This window comes from Oncorhynchus mykiss, chromosome 32 (assembly GCF_013265735.2).
Source record: "Oncorhynchus mykiss isolate Arlee chromosome 32, USDA_OmykA_1.1, whole genome shotgun sequence".
Lineage (NCBI taxonomy): Eukaryota > Metazoa > Chordata > Actinopteri > Salmoniformes > Salmonidae > Oncorhynchus > Oncorhynchus mykiss.
In genome coordinates, this window is record NC_050572.1 from 40,269,009 (window position 1) to 40,287,787 (window position 18,779).

Here is an 18,779-nt window from a genome sequence, read left to right on the forward strand (position 1 = left end):
ACACACCAACAAGCGTCATCCATCTTATTTATTGCAATAGAAAAATAACAAAATAAAAGGAGGATATTGTTTAGTTTACAAGCTTGGGGACCTGTCATTAAATACAACATATAATGCCAGTCAGTCTTGCGAGTCAGTCAGTTAAGATGGGGTAAATCAGTGAGAAACCAGAAAATATGGATATTCCATTTTTAGATTGTATGCCAATGTGGCATTCTCCAGTTTGGTCTTATTGTCTGGTCTGTTTGTGTGTGCTTGTGGGTTTCTTGTGAATGTTGTTGACTGTCCGTCATATCACACGTTAGTGTCCGTCTTCCTGTCTGTAGCCTTGCATAATTCTGTTGGTGTCAACTACCCTACCAGAGCCATGTCAAAAGTCGTGCACTATTTAGGGTGCCATTTCGGACACAACCCATGTGTGTCGTCAATTTGTCTGTCCCCATGCCTCATTTCTTCTTATCCTCGTCTTTCTTGCGGTTAGGCTTGGGTGGGCCTGTCTGGGAGGCCAGGGAGCCCATGGCGTTTCGGATGGCCTCATTGTTAGGGTCGACACCTGGCAGGTTCTGCAGGACGCTTTGGAGAAACTCTGGGTCCTGCATCACATCATAGTCATCCTCCTCCTGAGGAAGGCACATCATTAATAAAGGCACTGATTATGTATTCTGTTTGTTGTCAGCACCATTTCAGCAGGTCAAATTCCTGGTACATGTACTTGCAAATAGAGGTGATCCTGATTGGAAGGGAGATGGAGAACTTACACACGAATGAGACAAAACACCAGTGACTAAATCGAGAAAGGGCGTGTTCCATAAACTGCAACTGGGAAATTTTAGCGGACCGACGTCACACGACTGTATTGAAAAACAAATGATAAGGTTTCTGATTTCATTGATCATGCGAGTTACCTACCGTGGCAGTTTCAGTGTCCATAGCATCGCCATACTCTAATCACAGGGATGGGTTGGTAGGGAATGGAGGGAGAGAGTCAAAATCAAATAAAATGTATATCATATGGAAACTCCATGTATCTGGAAATGTCCCTTTGTTTTGGTTTGCGGTGTAACTATGACAGTCCAGATCATTGGTAAGTACCAAGCTTTAAAACGAAATGTAAATGTTTTATTTTTTTTTAATCATCCACACCGCAAAGTGTGTGTGTGTGTCAGTAGGTGCTATTCTGAAAGCATGAGTGGATGGTGATTATAACGCACCCTCTCCGGCCAGAGACATCCGCATGGCGTATGCAATCTGCTCCTCCTCTGTCATATTGCTGAAGTCAGGCAGCACTGCAGCACCACCCGTCTCAGGCTGAGACACCGACATCTTTAGCAGGGCCTCCTCGGATTCTGAGAGCGAGTCAATTAAACCATTACAGTACAAACATCTGTATTCTCCTTTATACCTAACATACGTGAGATATTAGAATGGTTATGCATAAATAATACAGCAGACAAAAGGGATACACAACTTACTCACTACATATACACACACATATCTATACCTACCCTCACTTTCTTTACTGTCTGCTGTGGTGACATCGGCTGCAGAAGCAACAGCCACCTGGCGAGCCTCCTCCTCCTGCCTTTGTCTCTGCTCCTCCATGGACACGCGCAGAGCCTGAGTAGAGAGGGACACAGTTAGTTAAAGGCCAGAAAAACTGTATGCAGGTAACTCTGGTTCACTGATTAAGGTCACTCTGGATAAGAGCATCTGCTAAATGACCAAAATATAAATGCAAAAATGTCACTTTAAAAGGAACCCTATTGCATTTTTACCAGAGCAAGCTCGGGGTCGGCGCTGGGGTCCACGCCAAACTCAAAGTCGCTGGCGCCCAGGCCCATCATGGAGCCTCCTTCCCCAGCCAGGATGGGGGAGGAGAGCAGGGCGTCAGCCAGGCTAGGCCCTGGGGGTACAGTCACCAGGTGGGAACCCGTACCCTCCTTCCCATTCAGAGTGTTGATGAAGGCAGTCAGCTTCTCCGTATTAAACTCCTGGAGGACGATGGAGGAAGAGGCACACAATAGAGAATATGGGAGAAGGGGAGAGTGAGAATGAACCATTCAAGAGTTAATACTGTGTTATCTATGAAAATGTATAAAATAAATGTATTTAGCTTGGAATGGAAACAAGCAGGAGTTAAAACCAAGTAATTGTGTTAAATCACACACACACACACAGAGCCTTTGGAAAGTATTCAGATCCCTTGACTTTTCCCACATTGTTAAGTTACTGCCTTACTCTAAAATGTATTAAATTGCCCCGCACCCCCAATCCACGCCCCGCACCCTCAATCCACACACACACACCCACCACCATAATGACAAATCAAAAACACATTTTTGCTAATATTAAAAAAATAATAATCTAAAAACATACCTTAGTTACATAACTATTCAGACCTTTTGCTAGGAGACTCGAAATTGAGCTCAGGTGCATCCTGTTTCCATTGATCATCCTTGAGATGTTTCCACAACATGGGAGTCCACCTGTGGTAAATTCAATTGATTGGAAATGATTTGGAAAGGCACACACCTGTCTATATAAGGTCCCAAGGCATGTCAGAGCAAAAACCAAGCAATGAGGTCAAGGGAATTGTCCATAGAGCTCCGAAAAAGGATTGTGTCAAGGCACAGATCTGAGGAAGGGTACCAAAAAATGTCTGCAACATCGAAGGTTCCCAAGAACAGAGTTGCCTCCATCATTCTTAAATGGAAGAAGTTTGGAACCACCAAGACTCTTCCTAGAGCTGGCCGCCCGGCCAAACTGAGCAATCGGGGGAGAAGGGTCTTGGGCAGGGAGGTTACCAAGAACCCAATGGTCAATCTGACAGAGCTCCAGACTTCCTCTGTGGAGATGGGAGAACCTTCCAGAAGGACAACCATCTCTACAGTCCTCCACCAATCAGGCCTTCACGGTAGAATGGCCGGACAAACGCCACTCCTCAGTAAAAAGGCAAGACATCCTGCTTGGAGTTTCACAAAAGGCACCTAAAAGGACACTCAGACCATGAGAAAAATGCTCTGATCTGATGAAACCAACATTGAACTCTTTGGCCTGAATGCCAAGTGTCACATCTGAAGAAACCGGGCAAAATCCCTACAGTGAAACATTTGTGGTGGCAGCATCGTGCTGTGGGGATGTTTTTCAGCAGCAGAGACTGGGAGACCAGTCAGGATCGAGGCAAAGATGAACAGAGCAAAGTACAGAGAAACCCTTCATGAAAACCTGCTTCAGAGCACTCAGGACCTCAGACTGGGGCGAAGATTCACCTTCCAACAGGACAACGACACTAAGCACACATCCAAGACAACTTCGGGGCAAGTCTCTGAATGTCCTTGAGTGGCCCAGCAAGAGCCTAGACCCCGATCGAACATCTGTGGATAGACCTGAAAATAGCTGTGCAGCAATGCTCCCCATCCAACCTGACAGAGCTTGAGAGGATCTGGTGTGCCAAGCTTGTAGCGTCACACCCAAGAAGATTCAAGGCTGTAATTGCTGCCAAAAGTGCTTCAACAAAGTAGAGTAAAAAAAAAGAGCAAAAACATCTAAAAACCTGTTTTTGCTTTATCATTTTGGGGTATTGTGTGTAGTTTGAGTGAAAAAAAAAAACTTTTTAAAATAAGGCTGTAACCTAACAAAATGTGAAAAAGTCAAGGGGTCTGAATACTTTCTGTATATATAAACAGTACCAGTCAAAAGTTTGGACACCCTTATTAATTCCAGGGTTTTTCTTTATGTTGACTATTTTCTACACTGTAGAATAATAGTTGAGACATCAAAACTATGAAATAACACATATGGAATCATGTAGTAACCAAAGTGTTAAACAAATCAAAATATATTTTATATTCTTCAAAAGTAGCATGCTTTGCATTGACAGCTTTGCACACGCATGGCATTCTCTCAACCAGCTTCACCTGGAATGCTTTTCCAACAGTCAAAGGAGTTCCCACATATGCTGAGCACTTATTGGCTGCTTTTCCATCACTCTGCGGTCCAACTCATCCCAAACCATTGCAATTGGGTTGAGGTTGGGTGATTGTGGAGGCCAGGTAATCTGATGCATCACTTCATCACTCTCCTTATTGGTCAAATAGCTCTTACACAGCCTGGAGGTGTGTGGGTCATTGTCCTGTTGAAAAACAAATGATAGTCCCACTAAACGCAAACTAAATGGGATGGCGTATCGCTGCAGAATGCTGTGGTAGCCATGCTGGTTAAGTGTGCCTTGAATTCTAAATAAGTGAACGACAGGGTCACCAGAAAAGCACCCCCACACCATCACACCTCCTCCTCCATGCTTCACAATGAGAACCACACACGCATCATCTGTTCACCTACTCTGCGTCTCACAAAGAGACGGCGGTTGGAACCAAAAATCTCAAATTTGGACTCATTGGAAATCTGTCCTTCTGGTCCATCGGTCTAATGTCCATTGTTCCGGTTTCTTGAACCAAGCAAGTCTCTTCTTCGTATTGGTGTTTTTTAGTAGTGGTTTCTTTGCAGCAATTCGTCCATGAAGGCATGATTCATGCAGTCCCTTTTGAACAGTTGATGTTTAGATGTGTCGGTTACTTGAACTCTGAAGCATTTTTTGGGGCTGCAATTTCTGAGGCTGTTAATTCTAATGAACTTATCCTCTGCAAATCACATCAAATTTTATTGTCAACATATGTGTCCAGCAGATGTTACTGCGGGTGTAGTGAAATGCTTGTGTTTCTAGCTCCAACAGTGCAGTAATATCTAACAAGTAATATCTAACAATACACACAAATCTAAAGCAAAGGAATGGAATTAAGAATGTATAAAATACTTGGACGAGCAAAGTCAGAGCGGCATAGACTAACATACAGCAGAATAGAATACAGTATATACATATGAGATGAGCAATATGTAAACATTATTAAAGTGACTAGTGTTCTACTATTAAAGCGGCCAGTGATTTCAAGTCTATGTATATGGGGCAGCAGCCTCTAATGTGCTAGTGATGGCTATTTAACAGTCTGATGGCCTTGAGATAGAAGCTGTTTTTCAGTCTCAGCTTTGATGCACCTGTACTGACTTTGCCTTCTGGATGACAGCGGGGTGACCAAGCAGTGGCATGGGTGGTTGTTGTCTTTGATGATCTTTTGTCTTTAGACCCTGCCACATACGTCTCGTGTCTGAGCCGTTGAATTGCGACTCCACTTTGTCTTTATACTGACGTTTGCCTGTTTGATTGCCTTATGGAGGGAATAACTACACTTTGTATTCGGCCATATTACCAGTCACCTTAAATGCAGTGGTTCACACTTTGTTTTGCGCGACTGCTGCCATCTACGGTTTCTGGTTAGGGTAGGTTTTAATAGTCCGTGGGTACAACATCTCCTATCCACTTCCTGATAAACTAGGTCACCGTAACAGTGTATTAGTCAATGTTATTCTCAGAGGCTACCTGGAACATATCCCAGACTGCGTAATGAAAACAATCTTGAAGCGTGGATTCCGATTGGTTAGACCAGCATTGAATAGTCCTTAGCACGGGTACTTCCTGTTTGAGTTTCTGCCTATAGGAAGGCAGAAGCAAAATGGAGTCGTGATCAGATTTGACTAGGGGGGGCCTTATAGGCATCCCGGAAGTTGGAGAGTAGCAGTGGTCAAGTGTTTTAGCAGCGCGAGTACTACAGTCAATAATATGGACTTGGTATTTTACCAAAGAGGGCTATGTTCTGTATACCACCCCTAGCTTGTCAACACAAATTATTGGTTCAAACGCAATAAGGAAATCAATTCTACAAGGCACACCTGTTAATTGAAATGCATTCCAGGTGGCTACCTCATGAAGCTGGTTGAGAGAATGCCAAGAGTGTACAAAGCTGTCGTCAAGGCAAAGGGTGGATACTTTGAAGAATCTCAATATAAAATAGATATATAAACTACAACACTTTTTTGGTTACCACATGATTCCATGTTATATTTCATTCGCTGTCTTCTCTATTATTCTACAATGTAGAAAATAGTAAAAATAAAGAAAAACCCTAGGTGTGTCCAAACTTTTGACTGGTGTATGTATGCATGCATGTAGTGAGCACCATAATTCATTGGAAAGTGACATTTTTTTTGTTATTTTGGTTCTGTACTCTAGCACTTTGAGTTTGAAAGGATACAATTACAATGAGGGTAACGTGCAGACTGTCAGCTTTAATTTGAGGGTATTTTCATACATATCGGATGAACCGTTTAGAAATTATAGAAGCTTTTGTACATTGTCCCCCCATTTTCGGGCATCAAAAAACATTGGACAGTTTAACATAATGTAGAATAAAGTAATCATTGTTAATATTTGGTTGAATATCCATTGCATGCAATGACTGCTTGAAGTCTGCGATGCATCGACATCACCAGAAGCTGGGTATCTTCCCTGGTGATAGTCTGCCAGGCCTATACTGCAAGCATCTTCAGTTCCTGCTTGTTTTGGGGACTTACCGTGCCTTGCGAAAGTATTCGGCCCCCTTGAACTTTGTGACCTTTTGCCACATTTCAGGCTTCAAACATAAAGATATAAAACTGTATTTTTTTGTGAAGAATCAACAACAAGTGGGACACAATCATGAAGTGGAACGACATTTATTGGATATTTCAAACTTTTTTAACAAATCAAAAACTGAACAATTGGGCGTGCAAAATTATTCAGCCCCTTTACTTTCAGTGCAGCAAACTCTCTCCAGAAGTTCAGTGAGGATCTCTGAATGATCCAATGTTGACCTAAATGACTAATGATGATAAATCAAGTCTCCGTATAAATGCACCTGCACTGTGATAGTCTCAAAGGTCCGTTAAAAGCGCAGAGAGCATCATGACGAACAAGGAACACACCAGGCAGGTCCGAGATACTGTTGTGAAGAAGTTTAAAGCCGGATTTGGATACAAAAAGATTCCCAAGCTTTAAACATCCCAAGGAGCACTGTGCAAGCAATAATATTGAAATGGAAGGAGTATCAGACCACTGCAAATCTACCAAGACCTGGGCGTCCCTCTAAACTTCCAGCTCATACAAGGAGAAGACTGATCAGAGATGCAGCCAAGAGGCCCATGATCACTCTGGATGAACTGCAGAGATCTACAGCTGAGGTGGGAGACTCTGTCCATAGGACAACAATCAGTCATATATTGCACAAATCTGGCCTTTATGGAAGAGTGGCAAGAAGAAAGCCATTTCTTAAAGATATCCATAAAAAGTGTTGTTTAAAGTTTGCCACAAGCCACCTGGGAGACACACCAAACATGTGGAAGAAGGTGCTCTGGTCAGATGAAACCAAAACTGAACTTTTTGGCAACAATGCAAAACGTTATGTTTGGCGTAAAAGCAACACAGCTCATCATTGTCTTCAAGTGTGACTGCAGACAGAAGTAGAACAATGAATTCTGAAGTCTACAGAAATATTTTATCTGCTCAGATAAAACCAAATGCCTCCAAACTCATTGGTAGGCACTTCATCATGCAACAAGACAATGACCCTAAACATACTGCTAGAGCAACGAAGGGGTTTTTGATGACCAAAAAGTGGAAAATCGTTGACCGGATCTGGATCCAATTGAACATGCATTTTACATGCTGAGGAGGAGACTGAAGTTAATACAGTGCCTTGCGAAAGTATTCGGCCCCCTTGAACTTTGTGACCTTTTGCCACATTTCAGGCTTCAAACATAAAGATATAAAACTGTATTTTTTTGTGAAGAATCAACAACAAGTGGGACACAATCATGAAGTGGAACGACATTTATTGGATATTTCAAACTTTTTTAACAAATCAAAAACTGAAAAATTGGGCGTGCAAAATTATTCAGCCCCCTTAAGTTAATACTTTGTAGCGCCACCTTTTGCTGCGATTACAGCTGTAAGTCGCTTGGGGTATGTCTCTATCAGTTTTGCACATCGAGAGACTGACATTTTTTACCATTCCTCCTTGCAAAACAGCTCGAGCTCAGTGAGGTTGGATGGAGAGCATTTGTGAACAGCAGTTTTCAGTTCTTTCCACAGATTCTCGATTGGATTCAGGTCTGGACTTTGACTTGGCCATTCTAACACCTGGATATGTTTATTTTTGAACCATTCCATTGTAGATTTTGCTTTATGTTTTGGATCATTGTCTTGTTGGAAGACAAATCTCCGTCCCAGTCTCAGGTCTTTTGCAGACTCCATCAGGATTTCTTCCAGAATGGTCCTGTATTTGGCTCCATCCATCTTCCCATCAATTTTAACCATCTTCCCTGTCCCTGCTGAAGAAAAGCAGGCCCAAACCATGATGCTGCCACCACCATGTTTGACAGTGGGGATGGTGTGTTCAGGGTGATGAGCTGTGTTGCTTTTACGCCAAACATAACGTTTTGCATTGTTGCCAAAAAGTTCAGTTTTGGTTTCATCTGACCAGAGCACCTTCTTCCACATGTTTGGTGTGTCTCCCAGGTGGCTTGTGGCAAACTTTAAACAACACTTTTTATGGATATCTTTAAGAAATGGCTTTCTTCTTGCCACTCTTCCATAAAGGCCAGATTTGTGCAATATATGACTGATTGTTGTCCTATGGACAGAGTCTCCCACCTCAGCTGTAGATCTCTGCAGTTCATCCAGAGTGATCATGGGCCTCTTGGCTGCATCTCTGATCAGTCTTCTCCTTGTATGAGCTGGAAGTTTAGAGGGACGCCCAGGTCTTGGTAGATTTGCAGTGGTCTGATACTCCTTCCATTTCAATATTATTGCTTGCACAGTGCTCCTTGGGATGTTTAAAGCTTGGGAATCTTTTTGTATCCAAATCCGGCTTTAAACTTCTTCACAACAGTATCTCGGACCTGCCTGGTGTGTTCCTTGTTCGTCATGATGCTCTCTGCGCTTTTAACGGACCTTTGAGACTATCACAGTGCAGGTGCATTTATACGGAGACTTGATTTATCATCATTAGTCATTTAGGTCAACATTGGATCATTCAGAGATCCTCACTGAACTTCTGGAGAGAGTTTGCTGCACTGAAAGTAAAGGGGCTGAATAATTTTGCACGCCCAATTGTTCAGTTTTTGATTTGTTAAAAAAGTTTGAAATATCCAATAAATGTCGTTCCACTTCATGATTGTGTCCCACTTGTTGTTGATTCTTCACAAAAAAATACAGTTTTATATCTTTATGTTTGAAGCCTGAAATGTGGCAAAAGGTCACAAAGTTCAAGGGGGCCGAATACTTTCGCAAGGCACTGTATTAACTTCAGTCTCCTCCTCAGCATGTAAAATGCATGTTCAATTGGATCCAGATCCGGTCAACGATTTTCCACTTTTTGGTCATCAAAAACCCCTTCGTTGCTCTAGCAGTATGTTTAGGGTCATTGTCTTGTTGCATGATGAAGTGCCTACCAATGAGTTTGGAGGCATTTGGTTTTATCTGAGCAGATAAAATATTTCTGTAGACTTCAGAATTCATTGTTCTACTTCTGTCTGCAGTCACACTTGAAGACAAGTGAGCCTGTTCCACTGGCAGCCATACAGGCACAAGCCATAACACCCCTCCACCATGTTTCATGGATGAGGTGGTATGCTTTGGATCATGGGCATGTCTTTTTTTCCTCCACACTTTTCTCTTTCCATCACTCTGGTACATGTTAAACTTTGTCTCATCTGTCCACAATACTTTTTCCCCCAGAACTCTTGTGGCTCTTGTAGGTGCTTTTTTAGCAAACTGTAATCTCGCCTTTCTGTTCTTCAGGCTTATCAGTGGTTTGCATCTTGTAGCGTACCGTCTGTAGTCCTGCTGGCGTAGTCTTCAACGTAACGTATGGTAGACTTTGACACATCTACACCTGCATCCAGGGTAGTGTTTTTGATCTGCTGGGCTGTTGTCAGGGGGGTTCTTCACCATAGAGAGCATTCTCCGGCCATCCACTACAGTGGTCTTCCTCAGTCTACCAGGTCTTTTGACATAATTGAGTTCACCGGTTGTTTTTTTCTTGTTAATGATGAACCAAACTGCTGACTTGGGCATGCCCAGGGTTTTTGCAATGTTCCTGATTGATTGATTTTAATTTCTGAGCCTTATGATGGCCAGCTTCATTTGCATCGACTCTGCCGTCTTCCTCGTGTTGTCACACCCCAACAACAACCTCCAAAGGCAATAGCAGTCTAGAATCAATACATTCATCAACAGCTCTCCTGCATTCACTAACGACACAAATGAATACACCTGCCTAACGACACACATCTGTGAAGCCAATTCAACAAATACTTGTAGTAACTTAAAATGGGGGGGACAGTGTACAAAAGGTGCTGTCATTTCTAAACGGTTCATCCGATATGTATGAAAATACCCTCAAAATAAAGCTAACAGTCTGCACTTCACCCTCATTGTCATTGTATCCTTTCAAACTCAAAGTGCTAGAGTACAGAACCAAAATAACAAAAAAAGGTTACTGTCCAATGAATTATGGTGCTCACTGTATGTATGTATGCATGTATGTACAGTTGAAGTCGGAAGTTTATATACACCGTAGTCAAATACATTTAAACTCAGTTTTTCACAATTCCTGATGTTTAATCCTAGTAAAAATTCCTTGTTTTAGGTCAGTTAGGATCACCACTTTATTTTAAAAATGTGAAATGTCTGAATAATAGTAGAGAGAATGATTTATTTCAGCTTTTATTTCTTTCATCACATTCCCAGTGGGTCAGAAGTTTACATACACTCAATTAGTATTTGGTAGCATTGCCTTTAAATTGTTTCACATGGGCCAAACGTGTCGGGTAGCCTTCCACAAGCTTCCCACAATAAGTTGGGTGAATGTTGGCCCATTCCTCCTGACAGAGCTGGTGCAATGGAGTCAGGTTTGTAGGCCTCCTTGCTCGCACATGCATTTTCAGTTCTGCCCACAAATCCTATATGGGAGTGAGGTCAGAGCTCTGTGATGGCCACTCCAATATCTTGACTGTTGTCCTTAAGCCATTTGCCACAACTTTGGAAGTATGCCTGGGGTCATTATCCATTTGGAAGACCCATTTGCAACCAAGCTTTAACTTCCTGACTGATGTCTTGAGATGTTGCTTCAATATATCCACAATTTTCCTGCTTCATGATGCCATCTATTTTGTGAAGTGCACCAGTCCCTCCTGTAGCAAAACACCCCCACAACATGATGCTCCCACCCCCGTGCTTCACGGTTGGGATGGTGTTCTTTGGCTTGCAAGCCTCCCCCTTTTTCCTCCAAACATAACAATGGTCATTATGGCCAAACAGTTATATTTTTGTTTCATCAGACCAGAGGACATTTCTTCAAAAAGTACGATCTTTAAAGTACGATCTTTGTCCCCATGCGCAGTTGCAAACCGTAGTCTGGCTTTTTTATGGTGGTTTTGGAGCAGTGGCTTCTTCCTTGCTGAGCGGCCTTTCAGATTATGTCAACCTGTACCTGTTTCCTCCAGCATCTTCACAAGGTCATTTGCTGCTGTTCAGGGATTGATTTGCACTTTTTGCACCAAAGTACGTTCATCTCTTGGAGACAGAATGCGTCTCCTTCCTGAGCGGTATGATGGCTGCGTTGTCCCATGGTGTTTATACTTGTGTACTATTGTTTGTACAGATGAACGTGGTACCTTCAGGTGCTTGGAAATTGCTCACAGGGACGAACCAGACTTGTGGAGGTCTACAATTTTGTTCTGAGGTCTTGGCTGATTTCTTTTGATTTTCTCATGATGTCAAGCAAAGAGGTACTGAGTTTGAAGGTAGGCTTTGATATAAATCCACATGTACACCTCCAAGTGATTCAAATTATGTCAATTGGCCTACCAGAAGCTTCTAAATCCATGACATCTTTTTCTGGAAGTTTCCAAGCAATTTAAAGGCAGTCAACTTAGCGTATGTAAACTTCTGACCCACCGGAATTGTAATACAGTGAATTATAAGTGAAATAATCTGTAAACAATTGTTGAAAAAATTACTTGTGTCATGCACAAAGTAGATGTCCTAACCAACTTGCCAAAACTATAGTTTGTTAACAAGAAATTTGTGGAGAGGTTGAAAATCGAGTTTTAATGACTCCGACCTAAGTGTATGTAAACTTCCGACTTCAACTGAAAACATAAAAATAATAGGGCTAATTAAAAATACTGGCACAAGGAAACAATTCTTACCTCTTCCCCAAAATTTATAATATCCACATTGACCTTCTCTTTCTTTAAGCGCTTGGCCATTTTAACAAGCTGTGGGGCCATAGATTGGGAGGAACGGAAGCAGAGGGGGAGAGAAAGACCAGTAACCATGGTGACAAGTTGCATGTCTATTGTTGAAAACACACCTTCTGTGGGACCAGCTACAATGTTCATTCATTTTATACAAAAATTGTATGTGCCAGAAAATAGTACCATTGTGAGAAAAATTACATAATACTCTGTTAGGCTAGTTGCTATATCATCAAAGTAAGAGAAATATATGTTTAGATAAGACACTGGTAGGTGGCAAACTCACATCCTTGTCACTGTCTTCCACAGGGCTGCCAACAAAGGCAATTATCCTCATCTTGTGGTTCTTCCCCTGTCTGTGCTTTAGGGCCAGCTATATAGACATGGAGAAAAACACATTATGCATGAACACACACACACAACACTAGCCTGCTCAATTGTAACCTTTGTAACTCAGTGTAAAATAATTATCTGGCTTATATGACATTTTCAAAGACAATTTCTGCAGAAGCAATGACACTCACATGGGCCACCCGGATGCCAGTGCAGAAGCAGATCTTGCCTTTGGGCTGGATAGCGTGCAGTTTGGACAGGATGCGGCCACTGTCTGGGGTCAGTGTGGTCAAGACCTCACAGTTACTGCAGTCAAACATAAAAAATCCAACCAAACAGCATTAAAACTGGGAATGTCTGTCAGTCAAGGCATCGGTTTTTCACCTAAACACCACTATTTGATATCAGAGGCCTCCATTTTATTTTACAGGCCACACAGTTCAATTAGTTTCAGACTCACATGTTCATATGAAACACTAGTTTCAGAATAGTTGTTTGTTCTCCTAGTTTTCAGTCAGACAACTCGTATTTTGAACACACAAAAAAACACAAGCTTACTTAGCCATCGAGATTAGGCCGACATTGTTCTCGGGGTTTGCCCGAGTTTTGGAGTGACAGACGATGTTGACGGCATCTTGCTGGGCTTGTAGTCTAGTGGGCAGGAAGTCTCCATTGCGCATATACTCACTATTGTCCACACTGGGGATGAGAGAGGGACATAAATGAGCCGGATTGAAGAACAATAGGATTATCAGAATGGTTAATGCTGCTATGCAGAGCTGGGACGATAAACTGAAAATTATTGACACCGATCATACAAATCATTTATCGCAGGCCTTTTGCTGATAACGTTCATTCTGATAAGTAGCCTATACTAGAGAAATGTGAAGTTTGAAATTAAACAAGTGTGCTAATATGGGTGATCGTTAATGGGCCAATTGATGGCGACTACAATCAAACTATCGGTAGTAGCAGTTTAAATGGTAATTTAAAAAAAATGCACATTAATGTTTTAGACTTATCGTTCCATTTATCATCACATCAATTCAGGCAATGTATAGCGATATGGATTTTTGTCCATATTGCACAGCTCTATAAACACCTGCTTTCAGAATGGTGACACTGCAAAATGTAAAAGGGTAGCTAATGAAAGAATGTAAACAGCTAGATAAAAATCAACAAATGCCATTCTTATGCCTTTCTGGACTCTGGAGACTAGAATAGTTTGGATGACAGTTGAAACATTCAAGATAAACTGGTCATGGGAACATGTAGGATAGGAATGGGCAACGCCAGCCCACCTTTAGAAGGCTGGCCTCATTAATAAATATTCTCAGGGCCAGGGGACTCTAGCCAAGTTGCTAGATCACCCAGAAATATTACATATGTAAAGAAGCCAATTGATATACACCCGGAAATATGAAGAACTAGGCTGAATAAATTGCTATCAAAGACAAACTGTTAGCTACAGTTCATGTCTGTCTAGCCAGCTAGCTAGCAATTAACGTTAGACAACCTCTTGTGATTAGCATACAAGCTAAGCTAACGTTTAGCTAAATGGCAGGTAAAGCTAGTTAATAACATCATATGCTAGTAGGCAAACGGGTGCCATTGGTTTGTTATCCATTTGTTCAAAGTGACAAATAACGTATATGATAATGAAAAGCGTTAACGAATTTTGCCCCTTAATGTTCCCTAACACCGATAGATAACGTTAGCTAGCCAGCTAATGACTCAAGTCAGTCAGTAATCCCCCTATTCCACTGGTTTAGCTAGCATAAACAATTGTACCCCAAGAAGTATACAATTACGTCGGCGTTTCCTTCACTTCATTGTAACGTATAAAGAAATCCTTTATGAAACAGATGTGTGTTATTCTTACCACACCATAGTACTTTCGAGTCCCATTTTGAAAACTTTCTGGTCGCTCTCTGACAATGTAAGAACGTCACTGTCTATTGGAGAGAAGAAACAAGACATGTGATTGGCTAATAGATGTTTTCGCTGACAATGTGCAGCTAAAATGTGCAGAAGTCAGTGAGTTCTTTTGATTCTGGATGGCCAAATAGCTAACGTTAGCAACAATGACAAGAAACTGCCATGCATGAGTAAGTGATTCGTTTCAGTTAGTTTCATTCTTGTTCTTGATACCATGTCTTGTTTTGACTGATTTCATGTCAATGCTCATATGGCTAAAATGAACTAGCTACATAACCAACAACTGTAATATAGTTTACATGTTGTCAACAATCTAAACCAAGTCTGTTTTGTCCCATAGTTGCGCACACGTCGGTTTTGTTAGGTAACTATAGCACCTCATATCAAAGACCCTTGCTTTTTTTTTCTCTGATACCCAAATGTGTAATCATTCCTCCAAGCATATTCATAATAAAATGTTAAATAATATAAACAGCACATCATGTAAATTATGCAAAAATATTTTCCCTACATCATCTTTCAAGATTTCAGGGAATTCAGGGAGCAATACAGTATGAAAACATGCCAGTTCTCCAAGAACAGAAATACAAATTTGCAATTGACAGCATATGAAAAGGCATTTCTGTGATTCCAATATACAGTACCAGTCAAAAGTTTGGACACACCTACTAATTCAAGGGTTGTTCTTTCTACATTGTAGAATAATATTGAATACATCAAACTATGAAATGACACATGGAATCATGTAGTAACCAAAAAAGTGTTAAACAAATCAAAATATATTTAGCTTATGTAACCTTCCTGGTCCCATCCCTCAAGTCAGTGAGTCAACAAAGGATGGAGCAATGGATGGATAGTTCATTTATTTCCAAAGCTGCAATGCTGGGACACACACAGTATGGATGAATGATCATTAGTCAACGGGATATAAATAGCACTCCCACAGCAATTCTCCATAAATCTGCTGTATAATATACTAACAAAAAAAACAATCAAAATGTCTATCAAGGTCATTGTGATCATATAGTGGATTTAACCATTTCTAATAATTCCTATAATAAAAATAAATACATTGTTTCCATGTGTAATCTCATATTTACAGCATCATCCATTTTAGTATTCAAAATACATAAAAAATAACTTGAAATTACTCAATGTCCCACTTGTGGCAAAGAAATATAATACACCTAGAATGTATTACAAATAAATATATTACACCCGAGAATGTGATAAATATTTGCCTCAACTAACAAAACCAGGCAAATACACTGGCTGGTGCTTATGAGTTTATAAAACATATACATTTGTCATAAATTACCTGCAATGATGGGACACACATAGTATGGATGAATGATCATTAGTTGATGGGATATAAATAGCACTCCTAAAGAAGATGCATTTTCGAGTTAGCTACCAATTTCAAAGAGGGAACTTTAGCTAGCATAAAACCCACAAGGAAAACTGAGATTCGGCAAATAACAGAGTGGTTTATTTGAAGCCAAACCAACAACAGTAGTTACTAATAACATACATTTGTAATGTACAATGTAAAAGGTCGATTTTACAAATTTCTCTCCCGGGACATAAATCTGCGGTGGATTACCCAGAATCCCATAATTTTATCACTGGGTGTATTAGACAATGTAAACACACTAATCTACCAGGAGGTGGCATAATACCCATTTTATGCAGGAATTTAACATGTAATTACACTGTTACACTTACAAACCATAACGCAAAAATATTGCTGATTGTCACCAAAAACCAGTCACTTAGTCTCCCCCACCTCACTTCTCTCCCAGTCAGTATCATCTTTGCTCAAGCTTTGAATTGAATGATGTCATGTGTGAATGATGTCATGGGTCTTAGAGACAGCACACACTTTTATAAAAGAGATTGCTTCTTCTAGGCAAATGCTGTAATGTTTCATTATATTGGTATCACTCCGTGGCGGATGGATACATCCGAGGTGAGAATTTACAGATTTACTCCCGTGGTCACCTGTGTCACGGCTGGGGTCTGCCCCGCCCCTATATATAGACCCCATGGCCGCGACACACATTATCTTTCATTTTCTCGGTGGACGTCCGTATGGTTCGCTTGGTAAGTCACTGGGAAGTGTAATATCTTGAGTGGACTTATACTCACTGGCTGTTTGCATCTGGCCACATGGCCAGCCCCTCCTCTTGAGTGCTCCACTTGCTGCACGTGGTTGATCTGTATCTGCCGCCCGTGGTTGCCGTGCTTGTGTTTTGTTAGCGTTACACTAGACTCCATGTGCATCCTTTAATATATTGGTGCCTCTTGCTGCCACAAACTGTGGTACACAACTTTCCAACTGGCTTGTTCTGTGTGTGTTGTGAATTGCTTCACATGGTGTGTTTTTTTTTTGTTCTTTCCCCTGCAGAATCCCCTGCAGAATGTAAGAGTATTACTCCATCATATGGTGCTGTTTTTACTGCTTGATATTAATCCAGCTAGGTAATATTGCAGTTGGTGTAAAAAAAGAGAACCACAAATCAAATCCATTACCTGGTTGCTGTTTTTTGTCTGCCTGTTTTTCCCACACGGGTCTTCCCTGTTTTTGCAGAGATACTGAGTAATTTATCCCTCATGAACTCTCCCAGGGTGTCAGAACCCTGCTTCATGGCCGTGCTCGCTTGGCTGAGCTTATGGCTTCCCTTTTTGACAGGTGTGATTGTGGCACACCCCCTGCATACCTCGTGTATGCACTGCCTGGGTTTCAGCCACGCGGAGAGGGCGGTAGAGCGCCCTACTGGATGCCTGTTTTGTGGTGTTCTCAGAACGCCTGCGCCTGGCGTGATTGGAGGCCATGCGCGAGTGGGTCAGCCAGGCTCGGGCTCAGGCTGGGGATGAGCTCCCTCCTTCAGGAGTGGTGCGCCAGCAATCTGTTAGGCCCTCTACTGGGCACAGTACCCCTCCCAGGAAGCTTGCCCGGAGCCACCACAGGCAGAGCCCATCTGCTTGCTAGTCCTGGATGGGGGCAGGGTTAGGGTTAGGGACCACCTTGAACGGAGGACGCATGACCTGTGTCAGGAGGTTGATAGCTTCGATGGAGACGACAGCTGTTCCCTGTTGGCCAGTGATAGGATGTTCCTGGGGGACGATGCTGGCACTGTTCACTACCATGAAGGGGCTACCAGGTTGACAGGCCATCAGAAGCCGGCGGTGGAGAGCGACCAGAAAGTTTTAAAAATGGGACTCGAAAGTACTATGGTGTGGTAAGAATAACACACATCTTGTTTGCTTTATATCTGTTTCATAAAGGATTTCTTTATACGTTACAATGAAGGGAAGGAAACGCCGACTCAATTGTATACTTCTTGGGGTAAAATTGTTTATGCTAGCTGTGCAGTGGAACAACAACCTGTCAACCGTCACCACCTTAGGGATGTGCCAGGGGTACCCAGGTGCTTGGGGCGCCAGAGGAAAGGTGGGCCCCGGCAGGACCCCTAACACGCCCTTCCCCGGCCTCGGCCGCTTCTCCTGGTCTCAAAGGGCAAAGTGGGAGGAGTGTGTTGAATCCCCATGGGTGTTGTCCACAATGCTCGAGGGGTACCGACTCCTTCGTGTCCCCACGGTGGCCGACCCCCACGGTGGCCCCACCATATTGGCCACACCACGGTGGCCGACCCCCTGCGGCTCTCTTTCACTCCTGGACAAGGGTGCCATCCGCAGGATCGAGAGTTCAGAACATCTATGTGGGTTCTGCTCCTTATTTTGTGGTCCCAAAAAGAGACGGAGGGTTTCGACCAATTCTGGACCTCTACAACCTCAATGGGTACTTAAAGGTACTGAGGTTCCACATGCTGTCCCCAGTCCCCAGCCTCTCACTCCATTCTCTCAGATGGGGTGGAGATGCTGAGGATGTGCCGCCGGGAGCTGGTCAGCACAGATGCCCCCCAGTTCGGCTGGTGTGACCAAGGGCAAGTCGGCCAGCAGCTGTTGGCTACCTTCTTGGTGCGACAGGCACATCAATACACTAGAGCTGTACTGCTGACCCTGCAGTCTTTTCTTCCACATCTGAAGGGAAGACATGTCCTGGTGAGAATGGACAACACCACAGTGGTGGCTTACATCAACCAGCATGGTGGACTGAGGTCACATCGCCTCCATCTTATGGCACGGGAGCTCCTTCTCTGGGCTCAGGGACGTCTAGCGCAGGGGTGTCAAAGTCAAATGGACGGAGGGCCAAATAAAAAAATCAGCTACAAGACGAGGGCCGGACTGTTCGAATGTTCATTGAAAATTTTTTAAATGACGCATATAGTCTAGTGAACCTAATTGAACCTACT

At 42.5% G+C, this 18,779-nt stretch overlaps 1 protein-coding gene across 3 annotated transcripts; it reads right to left on the bottom strand.

Moving 5' to 3' along the window:
* Nucleotides 1-10: 10 nt before the first annotated feature.
* On the bottom strand, nt 11-14,499 carry LOC110488394 (26S proteasome non-ATPase regulatory subunit 4-like). 3 transcript variants are annotated; one of them, XM_036971750.1, is made up of 10 exons: nt 14,408-14,499; nt 13,084-13,224; nt 12,717-12,831; nt 12,479-12,565; nt 12,145-12,213; nt 1,776-1,991; nt 1,506-1,617; nt 1,212-1,346; nt 910-944; nt 11-620 (listed from the first exon to the last, which is right to left on the bottom strand). In XM_036971750.1, the coding sequence occupies exons 1-10, from the start codon at nt 14,431-14,433 to the stop codon at nt 447-449; spliced, it is 1,110 nt and encodes a 369-aa protein (XP_036827645.1). In that variant the 5' UTR covers nt 14,434-14,499; the 3' UTR covers nt 11-446. The 3 variants fall into 3 exon arrangements, with proteins under 3 accessions (XP_036827645.1, XP_036827644.1, XP_036827646.1); XM_036971749.1 differs by having other exon boundaries at nt 12,717-12,843; XM_036971751.1 differs by lacking the exon at nt 12,145-12,213 and having other exon boundaries at nt 12,717-12,843.
* Between the last annotated feature and the right edge of the window lie 4,280 nt (nt 14,500-18,779).